The sequence below is a fragment of the Dunckerocampus dactyliophorus genome, chromosome 1 (genome assembly GCF_027744805.1).
Source record: "Dunckerocampus dactyliophorus isolate RoL2022-P2 chromosome 1, RoL_Ddac_1.1, whole genome shotgun sequence".
Taxonomy (NCBI): Eukaryota; Metazoa; Chordata; class Actinopteri; order Syngnathiformes; family Syngnathidae; genus Dunckerocampus; species Dunckerocampus dactyliophorus.
In genome coordinates, this window is record NC_072819.1 from 9,101,092 (window position 1) to 9,118,132 (window position 17,041).

The window sequence follows — 17,041 nt, forward strand, 5'->3', positions numbered from 1 at the left end:
ACACTGGGCAAAAACAGTGTGGATGGCAGAGTTCCAAGACGAAAACCACTGCTGAGGAAAAAAAACATCAAGGCTCGTCTGAATTTTGCCAGAAAACATCTTGATGATCCCCAAGACCTTTGGGAAAATACTCTGTGGTCTGATGATACCGGCATGACAAGGTGAGCCCTCCTGAGATGGGGTGCTTTTTCATTCTGTGGAACAACGGAGCTCCAGGTTGTGCAGGGGCGTCAAATGGCAACTCTCTATATGGAGATGTTGCAGCGGGCATCCCTCATGACTGAGGGCCCTCGTCTGTGTGGTAACAGCTGGGTTTTTCAACAGGACAATGCTGCCGTTCACAATGCCCGCCTGACATACGACTTCTTCCAGAGGAATAAGATCACTCTTTTAGACCATCCTGCATGTTCCCCTGATCTAAACCCAATTGAGAAGATTTGGGGATGGATGGCGAGGGAAGTTTACAAAAACGGACATCAGTTTCAGACAGTGGATGCACTGGTCCAGTTAGGTTCATTTGGTCTATCATTCATATTTTCTAAACAGGAGCAACATTCCCACTCGCCTCCAGGAAACGCTGGCATCAACCAGTTTTTGAGGTGATTAACAAGAATGACACAGCCACTCATGACTGAATACTTTTTTGAACATTTTACTTCTATTTTAGGGGAGTGTCAAGGTTTTTTTTTTAGCCATGGTCTTACACTTTTGATCAGCTGATGAACAGCCTATTTCACTTTAATGGTTGTTTGCAATAAATGGTTTGTGCCAAAAAATTTTGTCGCACTTCCATTTCTTCTTTTTGAAGTATTTTGAAGCTCTACGATGAACCTCATTAAGATCCAACAGCAGAAAATGTAAATTCTTGCAATTTCTCAACTGGTTTAAATATTTTGATCAGAAGTGTACAGTATATTGTGGAAATTGAGTCCTATACTGTATGAGGTGGTCACAGGCACTTGAGCTTGCTTTAAGGAAGCAGCTTTAATTGGCCAAGCAATAGCTAACACTGTACTTGCAGTGAGCAGTGAGGGTCACTAGGCAGAACACTACTATTACCATGGTGCCAACACAAAAATCACATGAAAATGACAACACGCATACTGAAACTACTTCTATGTGGAATAATAAACAACTGTGTTGACTCTAAACCCAGAATTTTAGCAACGTTTTACCAAGTGACGCTGTGTAGGAGAAAGTCTTTGGCAGGAAGGAGTAGGAAGAGAGCCTATGTTCTGAAGAAATGTTCATGTTCTGAAGAGCCTGTTCATGATTGAATCGGTTCAAATACTTAAAACCCCTGTTTTTGTGGAATACTTGATGCGGCCCAGCCTCACCCAGACTCCTCGTACCTCCAGCGGCCTCCTGGTTGAGTTTGAGATCCCTGCTTTACAGTGACGGCCCGCGGCAAAACCTGCCTCTGCCCGTGACCCTACATGTTTGTTTTGTGACTGCTATGTATCCCTGTTAAATCTCTTCAGGCCTCTGCTTTTAGACTCACACATTATTCCAGATGGAAACCGTGGGTGTTTGGTTGCATCAAATAGTTTAGCTTACTGCTCGAAGTCTAACTCCGGTCAATAAATGAAAAAATTGCTACCTGAAAGCTGTCTTGAAAACTTCCAGAGCAGAGGTCTGTTTTTCCGTGATCCTCTTCTGCGGGAGAGATTCATTTTTTAGCTTGATTGGTTGCAGCAATGACCGTATAAAGAATCATGATACAGGAGTGTCTGTCTTTCCAGGAAAACAAAGGGGTGGAATGAAATGACATGTACAGTCAAACCTTGGTTTTCAAACGCCACAGTTTTCGTATCACTCGGTTTTCAATGAAAATGTTCGCCAAGGTGGTCTTGGCTATCGAACAACAATACAATTAACAAACTACAATGTTTTGCCTGTACGGTATCAGTCTGCAGAAACGAGTGCCCAGACAAAGCGTCCCAAGTGTTGGTGACTCAGACTCCGTGCTTTTTATATTGCATAGTAAAAAAACCTGCCATGGGACCAAAAAAAGTTGCAAGTGTAATATTTTTGGGTGTCTGGATCGGATTATTTGGATTTACATTCTTTTTTATGCAAAAAAATGCTTCAGTTTTTGTATAATTCCGTTTTTGTATGACCTTACTAAGAAAAACAAAATTTCCTGTATTAAATTACTGTTCTAAATTGATGGCAAAAAAAAATGTCAATGTTGACATCATTTCCCCTTTTTTTAGCAAGCCTGCAGAGCATTAGTTATGTGATGCTGTGTTTCGTTTTCAAGTCTCGGTTTTACAGTCAAGGTTTGGTTCATTTTGGGTACCGTCAGGGAAGAAACTACAAAACAAATTTGCTTAGCTTTTGTGCAAACAGCTTTCACGATTTTTCAAATGAAACACATAGAAACTGCAAAGGGCTGGCAAGTAATTCTCCAATAAGTCAAATTCTCAATTAAAACATAAAATGAAACGATGCAGAGGGCCACTTTGACACATTTTTTTGACACAAAGATTCTAAAAGTAATCCAATGTAGGCCAATATATGCTTAGATGTTAGAACAAACCATCTATGTGTTAGCTTTGTGTTGTGGGTGACAAAGTGAATTAGTGTAATAGCTAATAATAATATATCTCATTAATAATGAATTACAGGCCGATAACATTTCTTTTAAGTGTGTGGGGTGGGATGCGTTCCCATTCAGTGCCTGTTTAAATATGAGAATGTTTTTTTTCTCTTGTGAGCCCTCGGCTGTGATTGATTGGCAGTTCCGGGTGCGCAAGTCAGCTGGGATAGGCTCTTGGAAAATAAATGGATGCATCGCCGAGATGTACTAATATATAATAAATTCAGTTCCTGACAAATATGCAGAAACACACCACCTTGGAAGTCTCCGTAACGTTTCTCCTGCGTGGCCTGTTCAAAGCTGCTGTGGAGAATTTTGATGAGGGTACTGAGCCAGTCCTCCATCTCCATTTCGCTGTCTGCGGCCAGCAGGAATGTGCTCTTATCCTGCATCTTCAACTCAAAGGCAAACCTTCGTACTTTACTGTTCTGGAAAACAACGACAAAAAAAAAACAATGAATGCAAGTCTTACCTCGAATCGCAACATCTTCTTTCCCCAAAATAAATGGAGGCTTTACTGCGGTTGCGTTGGCTGTAAACACTTGGGTTTTGAGCTGAATGAATTAGCATGCGAGTATTCATACACACAACATTGAGCACACATGCAAACCCAGCAGCATCTAAATCTACCTGAACGACGCCCATACACGAGTCAAGGAAGATGGTTCCTTTGGGTTCCTTGGAGGTATTTTCATCTTTGTAGAAGTTGAGGTTGTAGGAGCCATCTCCTAGCTGAGCCAGATGGAAGTATCTCCTTTTGAATGACTAGAGAATGGCAAATGAGTCACACATCATACATCAAAATACGCCATCTCCGTGTAACTGAAGGGAACTCCTTGTGTTGGTCTTTAACGGCCCTCATCCTGTCACCCCAAGACTCCCAAGATAAATCTGGTGCTAGTCACACTCAAAATGATGAGCTTGTTGACAGAACAACTAGCTTCCTTGCGAGAAACTCTGGACGCGCACTTTTAAACAAAAGATGGGAAAACAGAAGAAACAAGGAAAATTTCCCGCAGAAATTTTGAATGGGCCTGTCTGTTGCTTACTTACACACTTATAAATAACACGCTATCCACCATCGAGACCTTTCCAGTGGTATAACGTAGGAGTTTTGGGCACAGTTTGTCCCAAATTAATTGTCAGTAGAAGATTTAAGAAGGAAATAAATCCTAGAAATTTGGCATTGTATCCTTGCAGGTTGTTAGCGTGTTGTATGGCCTGAATGGTGAGTTCATAATGAAGTGGCTGTTTTCACCTTTGGTCGGCAGTTATGTTGCAACGGTTACGCACGCAGAATGTTACCAAATATAGATCGGGTTCTCCCACCCATAAAGACCTATCCAGTAATACATACTGTACATGTGTTGGGGTTGTTCGTACGGTATGGATTAAAGGGGGGGTTCCTAATGTAGAGGCTTGTTTTCAACTTTGTCGATTACATCGCCACGGTTAAGATGTAAGACGATGAAAAAAAATGTTTTTTTGATTCTGCTGAAATTTTGAATGGGCCTGGCGGTTGCTTACCTCTGGCCCCGCGTCGTATCCCCTGCAGGTTGTTAGCTTGTTGTACGCACGGTGTGGCCTGAATGGTGGGTTCCTAATAAAGTGGCCCATTTTCAACTTTGTTCAACAATTACGTCACCACGGTTACACAGAATGTTACACGCTTTAAATGGCACCATACCCACCTTTGTGATCTTTCCGGTGATATAACGTATGTTCACACAGTTTGTCCCAGGCCCATAACTAGCTTCATGTTATAAATCCTTAACTCCGGAACATAAACATACAGCTAAAACATTTCTACTCATTTGTTAGAAAATGATTTATCCTGAAAAGAGATACTTCACAAGAACACAAATACTTGAAAAAAACAGACATTTCCGCCGAAACGGCGTTAAATCTCTCGTGGGAAAAATGTCTGTCCACATAAAAAAAGATTTACCAGCTGTCATGCGCATTTTGTCCAATCAGAAAGCCTGAAAACCCCAGCTGACTTGGTTGCGCATTATAACACGTGTGTCCATGAATATAGTGATATATTAGACGTAACATTATCTCTAAAATCAGTGCACACTTACACGGAGCCATGCTCCGGAATGGTGAGAGGCTGGAGAATGTTGCCATGGCACTCACCCGCATCGTAACGCTGATTGCACTGTTCATGTTGCCTTTGTACAGCCAGCCGTGTTTAGACACGCCTCCCTTGTGAGCGCCGAGCGAGGCTGTGTCCTGCAGGAGGGAGTGCAGAGACAACACATGGAGGCGTTTGCAAGAACGTCCTAAAACACTAAGAAAAACAACGCTAACCACCTCAGCACTGAAATGACCACATGAGAATTCTCTTCACTGCCATCAGTGCCTAAGCCGCAGAAAGGTGCTGCTAAGGTGGAAATGTGGGGAAATCTGGTCTCTATTGGTATCATGAAAAAAACAGAAATTTCTTACCCCGTCTTTTTCCACAACTTCATCCACCTCAAACAAGTGAGCGACCAGTTTCTCTGGCCGTAATACTTTGCTGAAAGAAAAAGTCCATTTGAACTCCTTTAACATACTACATTCCATAATCCATAAGACATTTGCAACATATTCATTACCTCTCAGGATGCATAAATTTCACTGTCTCAAGGATGCTGGTCAAGTATTTTCTCACACAGTGCATCCGGAAAGTATTCACAGCGTTTGACCTTTTTTCCACATTTCATGTTACAGCCTTTGTCCAAAATGGAATACACTAATCCCTCATTTATCATGTTTATTTGGTTCCAGATCGGTGAAATTCCACCCCATAAGTGAAATAACACCCCTATAGCCAACTTTACACTCCTATTACCCAATGAAGTAGACATAATAACAGAAAATAAGACATATACTGTAAGTAAAACATAATATAGACTCACACAATGCATTGGGAGAGTTCTTTTTACTTCCTGTTCTGTACAGTGTTTCCCGCGGGTGGCTATTGTCTCATCAATGTAACATTTCTGACACCAAGCGACCAGTGCAGAATACTACACATCATCAAAACAACCTTGAAAGTGTCTTCTTATACTGTATTTGTATTCTAGTTCATTTGAAAAGTGGAAATCCACTTATCACGGTTGGGTTTGGAAACAATTAACCACAATAAACAAGGGATTATTTGGGGGTTGAAGGACCCCCAATAGGGGTCCATCAACAGCACATTCTTAAACTTTGAGTTTATGCTGACTGTGTATGTGTTTTGTCGTTTCTTATCTAGTCCTGTCCAAATAAGCACAGTGGCTTCCATTATCCGTACATGAAAGAAGTTCGGAGCCACCAGAATTCTTCCAAGAGCTGGCCAGCCATCTAAACTGAGCAATCACGGGAAGCTGACCAAGAACCCAATGGCCACACTGGCTGCACTGACAAATGAGGTTGCTGATTCGATCCTTAGTTCTCGTGGAGTTGTTCAGGAGGAGGTTGTTTCAAAGTCCGCCATTATTGTGTGTGCTAACTACTCCCACATTTCTCAACCACTTCAAACCATCCCAACATCGAAATGTTCAGCTCATTCAGGACAAGTATGCTGTCTATCAGGACTGTTCTAAAAATTCCCACATTTTCCATAAGTCAATATTTTCTGTGACATTTTTCCCATTGAAAATGAATCAATGTCACCCCCTAATCAGTGAAAATTAATTTTCCATTTGACAGGACATGAAACATCCTGCTTTTTCTGTGCACGGTGGCAAGGCTCAGGTGGTAGAGCGGTCGTCCACCAACCTGATGGTTACTGATTCGATCCTTAGATTTCATATACAGATACATTTCATATTATAGCATTCACACGCAATTTCTAGTGGAATTTTTTTCATCTAGTTAAGTTTTACATTTTTCATTTTTTATGAATTTACAAACATAAAAAAAAATGTAATGTTCATTTTCATGATGGTGTATTGTGTGTATCATTTTATAGGAAAAAAATTGTTTATTCCATTTTAGGCTGTAACATAACAAAATGTGGAACAAGTGAAGCACCTTCCAGATGCACTGTATATAATATACACCCACACACACACACATATATATACATATATATATATATATATATATACACACATATACACATATATATATACACACACACACACACTGTACTGAAAATACGTAAATTGAAGACCTTGAGAAATTGAAGACCTAAGAGAACAAAATACAAAATATAAAACCTTTCTGTACTGCTTTAATGTTTTTTTTTAAACAAAACAAAAAGTAAACTGCTGGCAGGTAATTCTCCAATAAATAAAGTTCATAAATAAAATCCAAGTTAAAAATAAAAATATTAAATATTATATAATATACAGTGGAATCTTGGTTAGCATAATGAATTCATTCCAGCACGTCCGACTCTAACCAAAACAAACACTAACCGAATACATTTTTCTAAAACTATATTGTGTAACCATTTTTCAGAGTCAACCGCTGATGACATCATCGACGGGAGACATACCTGACCTCCGGTTCCCGTTGCCATTTTGCTAGCAAGCTAAGGATGCTAACAAGATTTATTGTGATACAAATACATTAAGAACAGAGTTAGATTCACACAGTGTATTAATAACACAAGACGTGCGGCATATTATACGCTAACCGGAAATTGCACGCAAAGCGAGGCAAAATGTTGGCGCAAATTTCCAACGTTAACCAAAAAATACGCTAACCGAGGCTGACGCTAACCAAGGTTTACAAGGTGTCTTTTTAGGAAAGAACAGTTTTAACAGACTGAATTACGATTTAGTTTTTACTGAATGAAAGTTCATTATTGCCCAAATTGTAGCATTAACAGTTCCTGCAAGGACGCTAGGCTGAAACAGTAAAAAAAAAAAAACTTTTGTGGATTTGCCCAAAATGTTTCAGTCAGGACTGGGCCTCATCTACTGCCACCCAAGGTCTTCATCTTCCTCTGAGACAAGCCAAGGCCAGCACTTGTCCAGTCTTTCTTCAACAATGTCTTAAACATGAAAACACAACATCTGGATAGCTGATTACCTCCATTGATTGTTACGTAAGCCTGGGCTTTTGCATTTTCATTTTTAATTGGATTGCAACCTTTTTTTGGTTTTCAGCACACTTAAAGAAAGTTGTCAGTGATAGGGTTGAATTTGCCCCCAGTGGGACATTAACCTCTCCAGCACCAGATGTTGAATCAGCCTGTGATGAAAATGTTCCTATTGAATTTTGAGTGTTAGTCCTCACTGGGTTTATGGTTTGAGTTCCCATTCATGGTTCTTATGTTATTTTGTTGTCAACAAATTACACTTATATTCAATACAGATTTTTTTACAGATATATTCAAAATCTGGGCGGCGGGATTTGAGTTTTATTTATCTGAGTTTACTTGTTGACATTTATTTACAGTAGGAAGTAGTCAGTAGTATCCCGGTGAATTGGTTCAGGACACAACCGTGGTAACTGAATTTCCGCAAAGTAGGATTTTTTATTTAAGAATCCAATATTTTCATAGTTCAAACCTGTTTACGACCTTCTACGACCTTGCGGTTTTTAAAATAATTAGAGCCCTCGTGACATGAAATAACCTGTAGTCACCTTTATACTCGTATTACCCATAATAGTAGACATAATAAAAGAAAATAAGATGTATAAGACATAATATAGACTGACATCTATTAGCATTGGGAGACTTTCTTCTTGTTGTTATTTTTTTACTTCTGTTTTGTACAGTATTTCCTGTGGTAAACTCTATCGTGAGTTTTCAAAAATATATTCAATAATAAATCATGCTGTTTCGTGGTTTCGTAGCCTATTATTAGAATGTGAAAATTACGCAAATGTTTAATATATTTCTGCCAAAATTAAGCATTTTCAAGCATACAGAAATGGCAAAATTAAGTTTTACTTAATTACTTTGAATACACATTCAAAGACGTTGTGATGATATGCAGTATTCTGCATTGGCCACTAGGTGTAAGCAATGTTACTGTAATGTTACGTGAGACACACTAGCACCGGCCTTGATCACTGGAAAAACAAGCATTTTTTGCAAGTTTGAATGATCTCACAACAGGCACAATAATCACTAAAACAGGCTACTGTTTTGGCTGTAACCCACACCATGCTAAAACTCAACTCTGAACCTCTGATGTCACTTCCTGTTCAACACTGGAACATATTTAGAGCAGCACACTCATTTATGTCTTAAATGGCTTATTTTCTGTTTTTTATGACTACTATTTTGGGAAATACAAGTGTCACCTTTCACTTTTAATGATACCCACAGCGGTCCAAGAAAAGTCCTTGATAATAAGATATAGGAAGAACAATACAGTGGATCCCTGCTTTTCGCTAGGGTTGTGTTCTCACAGAGTAATTGAAACACTCTTGAAAAAAAACATACACAAACATGTTTACCTCACTCACTGTGCAGCCAAAAACAACAAAACATATAACACATGTGGAAAAAACATGTTGGGTAACCTCCTGTGGGGGACGTGTGCAGGTGGGCTATAAAACAGTATTTTTTTGCATGTACATTAGTGTCCATCCATCCATCTTTTTCCGCTTATCAGAGGTCGGGTCGCAGGGTCAGCATCCTCTCGGCGGATCCCGAGGCGTTCCCAGGCCAGTTGAGAGACATAGTCTCTCCAACATGTCCTGGGTCTTCCCCAAGGCCTACCGGTCGGACGTGCCTTTAACACCTCCCCAGGGAGGCGTCCGGGAGACATCCTGACCAGATTCCCGAGCCATCTCTTCTGGCTCCTCTCAATGCAGAGACCAGCGGTTCTACTCCGAGTTTCTGCCGGATGCCAGTGCTCCTCACCTTATCTCTAATGCAGAGTCCAGCCATCCTACGGAGAAAACTTATGTTGGCTGTTTGTAATCACGATCTTGTCGTTTTGGTCACTACCCAAAGCTCATGACCATAGTTGAGGGTAGGAACATAGATGGACCGCTAAATTGAGAGCTTTGCCTTTCGGCTCAGCTCCCTTTTCACCACAACGATGCAGAGTCAGCATCACTGCAGATGCCGCACCAATCCGCCTGTCGATCTCGCGTTCCATCCTTCCCTCACTCGTGAACAAGAGCACGAGGTACTTAAACTCCTCCACTTGGGGCAGGATCTCATCCCCGACCCGGAGATGGCGCGCCAACCTTTTCCGAGAAAGAACCATGGACTCGGACCTGGAGGTTCTGATTCTCATCCAAGCCGCTTCACAAGTGACTGCGAATTATTACAACGAGAGTTGAAGGTCACGGCTCGATGAACCAAGCAGGACCACAACATCTGTAAAAAGTAGAGACCCGATCCTGCAGCCACCAAACTAGAACGTCCTGGCTGCGCCTAGAAATCCAGCTCATAAAAGTAATGAAAAGAATCGTGAAAAAGGGCAGCCCTCGGAGTCCAACCCTTACAGTAAATGGGTCTGACTTACTTCCAACCAATCATACAGGGAACACCTAAAGGGAACGAACAGGCTGAATTAGGTGGCCGGGTAGTGCAGAGTTGGTCCACAGTTCCACAGACCAGGACGAAAACCACACTGCTCCTCCTGAATCCAAGATTCAACTACCCGGCAGATCCTGCTCTCCAGAACCCCTGAACAGACTTTACCAGGAGGGTTGATAAGTGTGATCCCACGATAGTTGGAACTCACCCGCCGGTCACCCTTCTTAAAAAGGGGGACCACCACCCAGTCCAGAGGCACGGCCCCCGATGTACATGCGATGCTGCAGAGTCGTGTCAAACAAGACCCATAGCATCCAGGGCCTTAAGGAACTTTGGGCGGATCTCATCCATTGCTGGGGCCCTGCCACCGAGGAGCTTTTTGACAACCTCGGCAACCTCAGCCCCAGAAATAGGACAGCCCCCCGTGGAGTACCCAGGCACTGTTTTCTCACTGAAAGACATGTCGGTGGGATGGAGAAGGTTTTCGAAGTATTCCTTCCACCGGTCCACAACATCTTGAGTTGAGGTCAGCAGCACACCATCCCCACCATACACAGTGTTGATTGTGCACTTCTTCCCCCTCCTGAGAGGGCAGATGGTGTTCCAGAATCTCTTCAAAGCTGTCCGGAAATCGATCAGCATGGCTTCTCCAAACTCCTCCAATGTCTGAGTTTTTGCCTCAGTGACCGGCAGAGCCACAGACCGCTTGATCTGGTAACTGTCAGCTATCTCCAGAGTCGAATGGGCCAAAAAGGCCCGATAGAACTCCTTTTTCAGCTTGATGGCATCCCTTGCCATTGGTGTCCGTCAACGGGGTCTGGGATTACCGCCACAACAGGCACTGACCACCTTACGGCCACAGCTCCAGTCCGCCGCCTCCTTCCGAACATGGTTGAATCTCTCCCGGTGGTGGGAGTTGAAACTCCTTCTGACAGGAGATTCTGCCAGATGTTCCCAACAGACCCTCTGCGTTTGGGCCTGCCAGGTCTGACTGGCATCCTCCCCCACCATCAGCGCCAACTCACCACCAGGTGGTGATTGGTTGACAGCTCCGCCCCTCTCTGTCCCCTCTCATGTCCAAAACATGTGACCGCAAATCCGGCGAGACGACCACAAAAATCAATCATCAAAGTGTGGACCAGGGTGTCCTGGACAGTCTATGTCTAACACAGAAGTCCAATCACAAAACATTGCTCGTGTTCGGATCAGGAGGGCCGCTCCTCCCAAGCACACCTTTCCTCACTGTCGCTGCCAACATGACTGTTGAAGTCCCCCAGCAGAACAAGGGAATCCCCCTAGGGAGCCCTCTCCAGTACTCCCTCGAAGGACTCTTAAAAACACGAATAAATGAATAAAATATTATTGGCGAATAAACAACAGTCAGGACCCGTCCCCAAATCCGAAGGCGGAGGGAAACTACCCTCTCGTTGACCAGGTTAAACTCGAATGTATAGGCCCTGAGCCGAGGGGCAACAAGAATTGCCACCCCTGCCCGTCACCTCTCACTGCTGGCAACACCAGAGTGGAATAAAGTCCAGTCCTTCTCGAGAGGACTGGTTCCAGAACCCTTGCTGTGTGTCAAGGTGAATCTGACTATATCTAGCCGGAACTTCTCTACCCCGTGCACCAGCTCAGGCTTCTTCCCCACCAGAGACGTGACATTCCACCTGCCAAGGGCCAGCTTCTGCAGCTGAGGATCGAACCACCAAGTTTCCCACATTCTGCCGCCACCCAGCTCGCTCTGCACCCGACCTCTTTGGCCCCTTCCCATGAGTGGTGAGCTCATGGGAGGATGTACACTGCTCAAAAAAATAAAGGGAACACTAACATAACACATCCTAGATCTGAATGAATGAAATATTCTTATTAAATACTTTGTTCTTTACATAGTTGTGCTGACAACAAAATCGCATAAATCAAATGTATTATTATTATTATTGAGGGTGTCTTGCTGTCCACCTGTTGTCTATTGTCAATCAGTGTTGCTTCTTAAGTGCACAGTTTGATTTCACAGATGTGTGTTTGACATTGTGATTGAATAAGTGTTCCCTTTATGTGTTTTTAACAGTCTCCATTAGTGTTTAAAGCATCTGTTTCGATACTTGCATAGTCTGTGTGAGTTACATTGTGTGTTCCACACGTGTGTGTCCATATGTTGTGAGATTTCCATGTGTGCTTCAAGGCCTCTGGATAAAGCATTTACAGTATGACACATGTCAACTTGGGTTGTATTTGTCTTAACATCCAGCTAAAGACAAGCGAAAGACTCACTTAGGGAGCTGGCGAAAGTCCCCGGAATATTCCTCATACTTGTAATTGACCACATGCCAGTCTGACTTGTAGGTTTTGATACACTGTGAGGAGACAGAAAGTGAAAAAGTAAGACTTACATTGTATTCCGTAAATGACTAACACGTGGAGTGAATAAAAAGGTTTGTAAAAATCTTTAAAAAGCGTATCAAACTCAAGCACAATGTGCTTCCAGCCACACCCAAAGCGACCTGAGCAAAGTCTGCAGGAACATGTTGTGTAGCATCACAGTTGACTCCCATCTGCTGTGCATTACTTTCAGAGTGAGGAGGTTCTTTGCTTGGCAAACATTTGTGAACATGCCCTCAATGTAAGTGTTTTCTTCTCTTCACTCTGCGTCAGCCTTTCAAACCACAAGCAGTGTGATAGCGGCTTAACATGTTGCTTTTACCTCTTGGACAAACAGCGACTGAGCTTCATGTTCTGCACTTTCTGGCACAGTCGAGAACAGGGTCCGACCCTGGCGCCTAAGAGTGCAGATCTGATGAGACAGGAGGGAAAAAAACATGTAAGTTAAGATAAGATCCTTTATAGGCAACAAAGTATGATATTACACCCCAGGGGTCCAGGGTAGGATTTGCTGCTTTTGCTTGCGTTTGTGTTTACCTTTATAGTTACCTTAAAAACTCTTAATCTTGCTTTTTTTCACTCATGTTAGTGATTATTCCTGTTGTGGGATCATTCAAACCTGCAATAAAAGCCTGTTGTTCCAGCGATCAAGTACAACTAGTGACCAGTGTAGAATACGACATACTGTGACGTCTGTGAATGCGTCTTTTGAATGCCTAAAATTTGTATTTTGGTTCATTTAGCCATTTTTGTGTTTGAAAAGGCTTCATTTAGGCAAAGAGTATGTAAAACATTTTGACTAAGAAAAAGGCTGTACTAAACCAAACAGCATGACTTATTAATGGTGACCCTGATTTCAACTGTTCATGGATCATCCTGCATCATCATTCATTTTACATGTTAAATGTGTTTAATAAGTATGTGAGCCACATTTAGTTTCTCACCTTCTTTATCAAAATGCCGGCACAGTTATGTAAATAGAACATTGTTGCCGTTTTTTTGGAGGGTTTTTTTAGGGCTTTATTGTCGAAATAGGTGTGTCCCGTTACATGCATTGTTAGCGGCCACATGCTGGCAGTTTTTTAGCTGTTTTTCTCTCTTTAGAACACGTACAAAACAGAAAGACGTGTGGTCATGTCTCACCATAAGGATTGCGGATGATGGGCAAAATTCCAAAAAAAGTTCCGTTTTCCTTTAAGCACCAACACTGTCTAAAAAAAAGTACAGATTTTGCACTGGTATCGAATAATACGTCAACGATACCCAACCTTACTCAACACAGCTTGCCAGCATTTGACAATCAGTCCAAGGTGTAGGTTTTTCCATCCAATCACCCATGCATATTCTATACTCTTTGTCCACGTTAGGGTCAAGGGTGAGCTCCCTAACTTCCGGAATGACCTCCAAGTTGACTTAAAATAATATGCAAAGAGAAATAGTACTCCTGTTAAAAATCTCCAACCTTATTAGACAAGAGGGGTAGGCAATCCAGTTGCCTCAGGGGCTTGGAGCTACAGCCACCACTACATGTTGTGCTTCTTACTCACATTGCACAAGTTACCATGCAAAACTGAGCTACACTGACCTAGATTTGTCATTACTCGCCAATGTATCACTTCCCCACACTGGTAAGCAGTCATTTGGCGAGTGGACAATGAGAAGACTCATCTGAAAGGGGATTGAGTGGAAGTGAAGGGGTGATTTCATTTTTGATGTGGCAAACAAAAGAAAGCCACTTTCCAAATATGTGAATGCAAACACAGCAGCGGTTTTAAAGGACAAAATGCATTCTTGTTTCCGTACCTTTATGCAGCGCCTCAATAAAACTGAAGGAGTTCTTGCATAAGCCTGCTAACCTATCCTATCTACCTAGCTCTTACGTTCTTCCTTTCTCGCTTGGGTTACTAAGAAACATACAATGTGTGTTCTGAACTTTATTATTGCAACATAATATGCAACACTATTATTAATTGGATTTTAATACCACGAAAAGATCATACAAATGACGTTATTGTCATGGCATAGAATTGTAAACACGTCTAATTTGATTGGAAAGTCATGATTTGTTGGGTGACGACCTGATTTTCCTTTATTTTGTTCTGTTTGTTTCTCGTAATATAACGACTTCAAAAAATAACATCTTTTTTGCTTTAATATTTCAACTTTTTGCTACTGAAATGATGTTATTTTTCCACATAAAATTTTTCATTTTCTTTGCAAAATTATGACTTTTTCACGATATATTAAAAAAAAAATCTCTTTATATTTTTGCTTTACTCTTGCAAAATTACTGCAGATTTTTCTTTTGTCTTATTTTTGCTGTTGTTGTTTTTTTAACACAATTACAGCTGTTTTTTGTTTTATTTCTGCTGTTTTTCAACTTTATTTCAACTTTTTTCTTGTAAATGTTCTTCTCATAATTATGACTTGATTCCCATAATATTTGGGCTTTATTCTCATAACATAACTTTTTCCACGACCCAACTTTCCAAAAATCACACTATGACACCATGCTAGGCTATACATGCACTCATCGTGTTACTACGTTCCATGTTGGGACATTTCCTGTTTTGAGTTGCAACATTTTGAGTTACGGATTCAGTTTTTGTTTTTTTTCAACCAACCAAATAAAACGAACATAAATAAAAATACAAAATAATCGAACACTAGTTGAAAATGAGAGGGCAGAAGCAAAGCTTATAAAAATGCCCTCCCATGATCATATAAAAAATATATAATTATATACACTTCATATACAATACTGAATACTTGAAAAATTAAATATAATAATGACACAAGGTTAAAGATACTTGAATTCACTAACGCAAAAAATTTGATTACATGGACAAAGACAAAATAAAATTAAAATGAAATTACATAAAATTTCACAATACATATTAAAATAGTTTAATAACAAAATATTTTAAAAATCGACATGGGAGTTACAGTATATCAACTCTGTTTAATTTCAACATTATTTTATTGCAGGATGTCACTTACACAAAATTGCAATTTTGAGTTTCAAGTTACGGCGTTTGAAGTTATGCCGTTTTCAGTAACAACATCTTGCGCTATGGCGTTTCCTGTTACGACTTCCGAGTTGGAACAATTCGAGTTACAATGTTTTGCGTTACGGCCCTTCGAGTTACAATGTTTCGGGGTTACAACACAATTGCATAAATTATTAATACTATACAAAAATAGTACTAGTTACCTGCATGGGGTGGAAAAATACGCAGTTAACTTTAACTTTAGTCAACTTTAACTTTAGTTAACTTTTTTCCGTTCATCATGTCTTTCAAGCGTGAGGCAGACTTTTTCCTTCACGGAAAGTGAAAGTGAAAAGTCAAGTGAAATTCTACATCGTAAAATGCTCAGAAAGCGGAGAGTCTTTAACCATGCGAAATGATTGGCTCCGATGAACAGGACAGTGATAACGAAGCAAGATAGGGCTCTCATTGATGATATGTTATACTGTATGCCCTTCATGTGTTCTGCGTAGTGTGAGAGTGACTTAGGTGTTCATTTAGGCATAATTTAGGCACACTAAAAGTTGACGTATATATCGCCATCGTTGGAATGGAACCACCTGTAGCTACTGTTGCACCCTAGTCCCAGCAAAGGCAAACTATGGCCCACAAGCCATATTGATTACCCCTAAAGTGTTTGCAAATCTTCTATTGGGCAAAGACTAGAATTATATGATGTGACTGTCTTTAAGCAAGCTCTGTCACTGAAATATTCATCCTCTGTCTCAACTTGCCTCACGCATGCCAACTGCTACTAATAAAAACATTTCACGGATGCTAACATTCTCTGGCAGACCAGGTGCGTATGAGGTGGTCACCAGTGGTGTAGTTGCCAATTCTGGTGGTCTATGGCAAATGCCAATCGAGCTCTACGGTGCTGGGCAGTGAGCACAGGGCCCACTACATGATGTCGGGCCCTCAGGCCACCCTCATGGAGCTTGTTTCTGATTGTTTGGTCAGAAACATTCACACCAGTGGCCTGCTGGAGGTCATTTTGTAGGGCTCTGGCAGTGCTCATCCTGTTCCTCCTTGCACAAAGGAGCAGATACCGATCCTGCTGAGGGTTGAAGGACCTTCGACGGCCCTGTCCAGCTCTCCTGGAGTAACTACCTGTCTCCTGGAATCTCCTCCATGCGTCCAGGTACCGCAGTGATGCCCTGGTCCAGATCTGGGAGGAGATCCCCCAGGACACCATCCGTAGTCTCATTAGGAGCATGCCCCGACATTGTCAGGGTTGTCTTTGATTTCCCCCCTCTATAGGGTGATCATTTTCATTTCTATCAAATTATGTGGCATCATTTTGTTACTAATACATCACCCACTTATTATCAGGAAAGATATTCAAGATCATTTTTCCCCCAGTTTAGATCTGATGTGTTTTCGAAGTATTCCTCTAATTTTGAGCAGTGTACTATACAAAAAGAGAAAGAGTACTAATTACGTGCAGGGAGCAAAAGAATCCGCAGGCGGAATAATAACAGTGTCACATTAGTTCTTTTTAGTTAACTTTTTGCCCTTCATTATGCCTCACAATAAAAAAAACAGCCGCTGGCTGCACTTTGGACACCCCTGCCATAGACTGACAACAAACATGTATCAATT

General features: G+C 41.4%; 1 protein-coding gene across 3 annotated transcripts in view; it reads right to left on the bottom strand.

The window, feature by feature from the left end:
• Positions 1-17,041, bottom strand: part of LOC129181192 (dedicator of cytokinesis protein 9-like) — a 106,915-nt gene that overhangs the window by 57,892 nt on the left and 31,982 nt on the right. For all 3 annotated transcript variants that reach the window (XM_054776021.1, XM_054776005.1, XM_054776014.1), the window contains exons 3-9: positions 12,733-12,822; positions 12,303-12,385; positions 5,054-5,123; positions 4,742-4,837; positions 3,233-3,367; positions 2,859-3,030; positions 1,601-1,656 (exon numbers count right to left, since the gene is read on the bottom strand). In XM_054776021.1, coding sequence (XP_054631996.1) covers positions 1,601-1,656; positions 2,859-3,030; positions 3,233-3,367; positions 4,742-4,837; positions 5,054-5,123; positions 12,303-12,385; positions 12,733-12,822 — 702 coding nt within the window. The remainder of the gene's footprint in view (positions 1-1,600; positions 1,657-2,858; positions 3,031-3,232; positions 3,368-4,741; positions 4,838-5,053; positions 5,124-12,302; positions 12,386-12,732; positions 12,823-17,041) is intronic.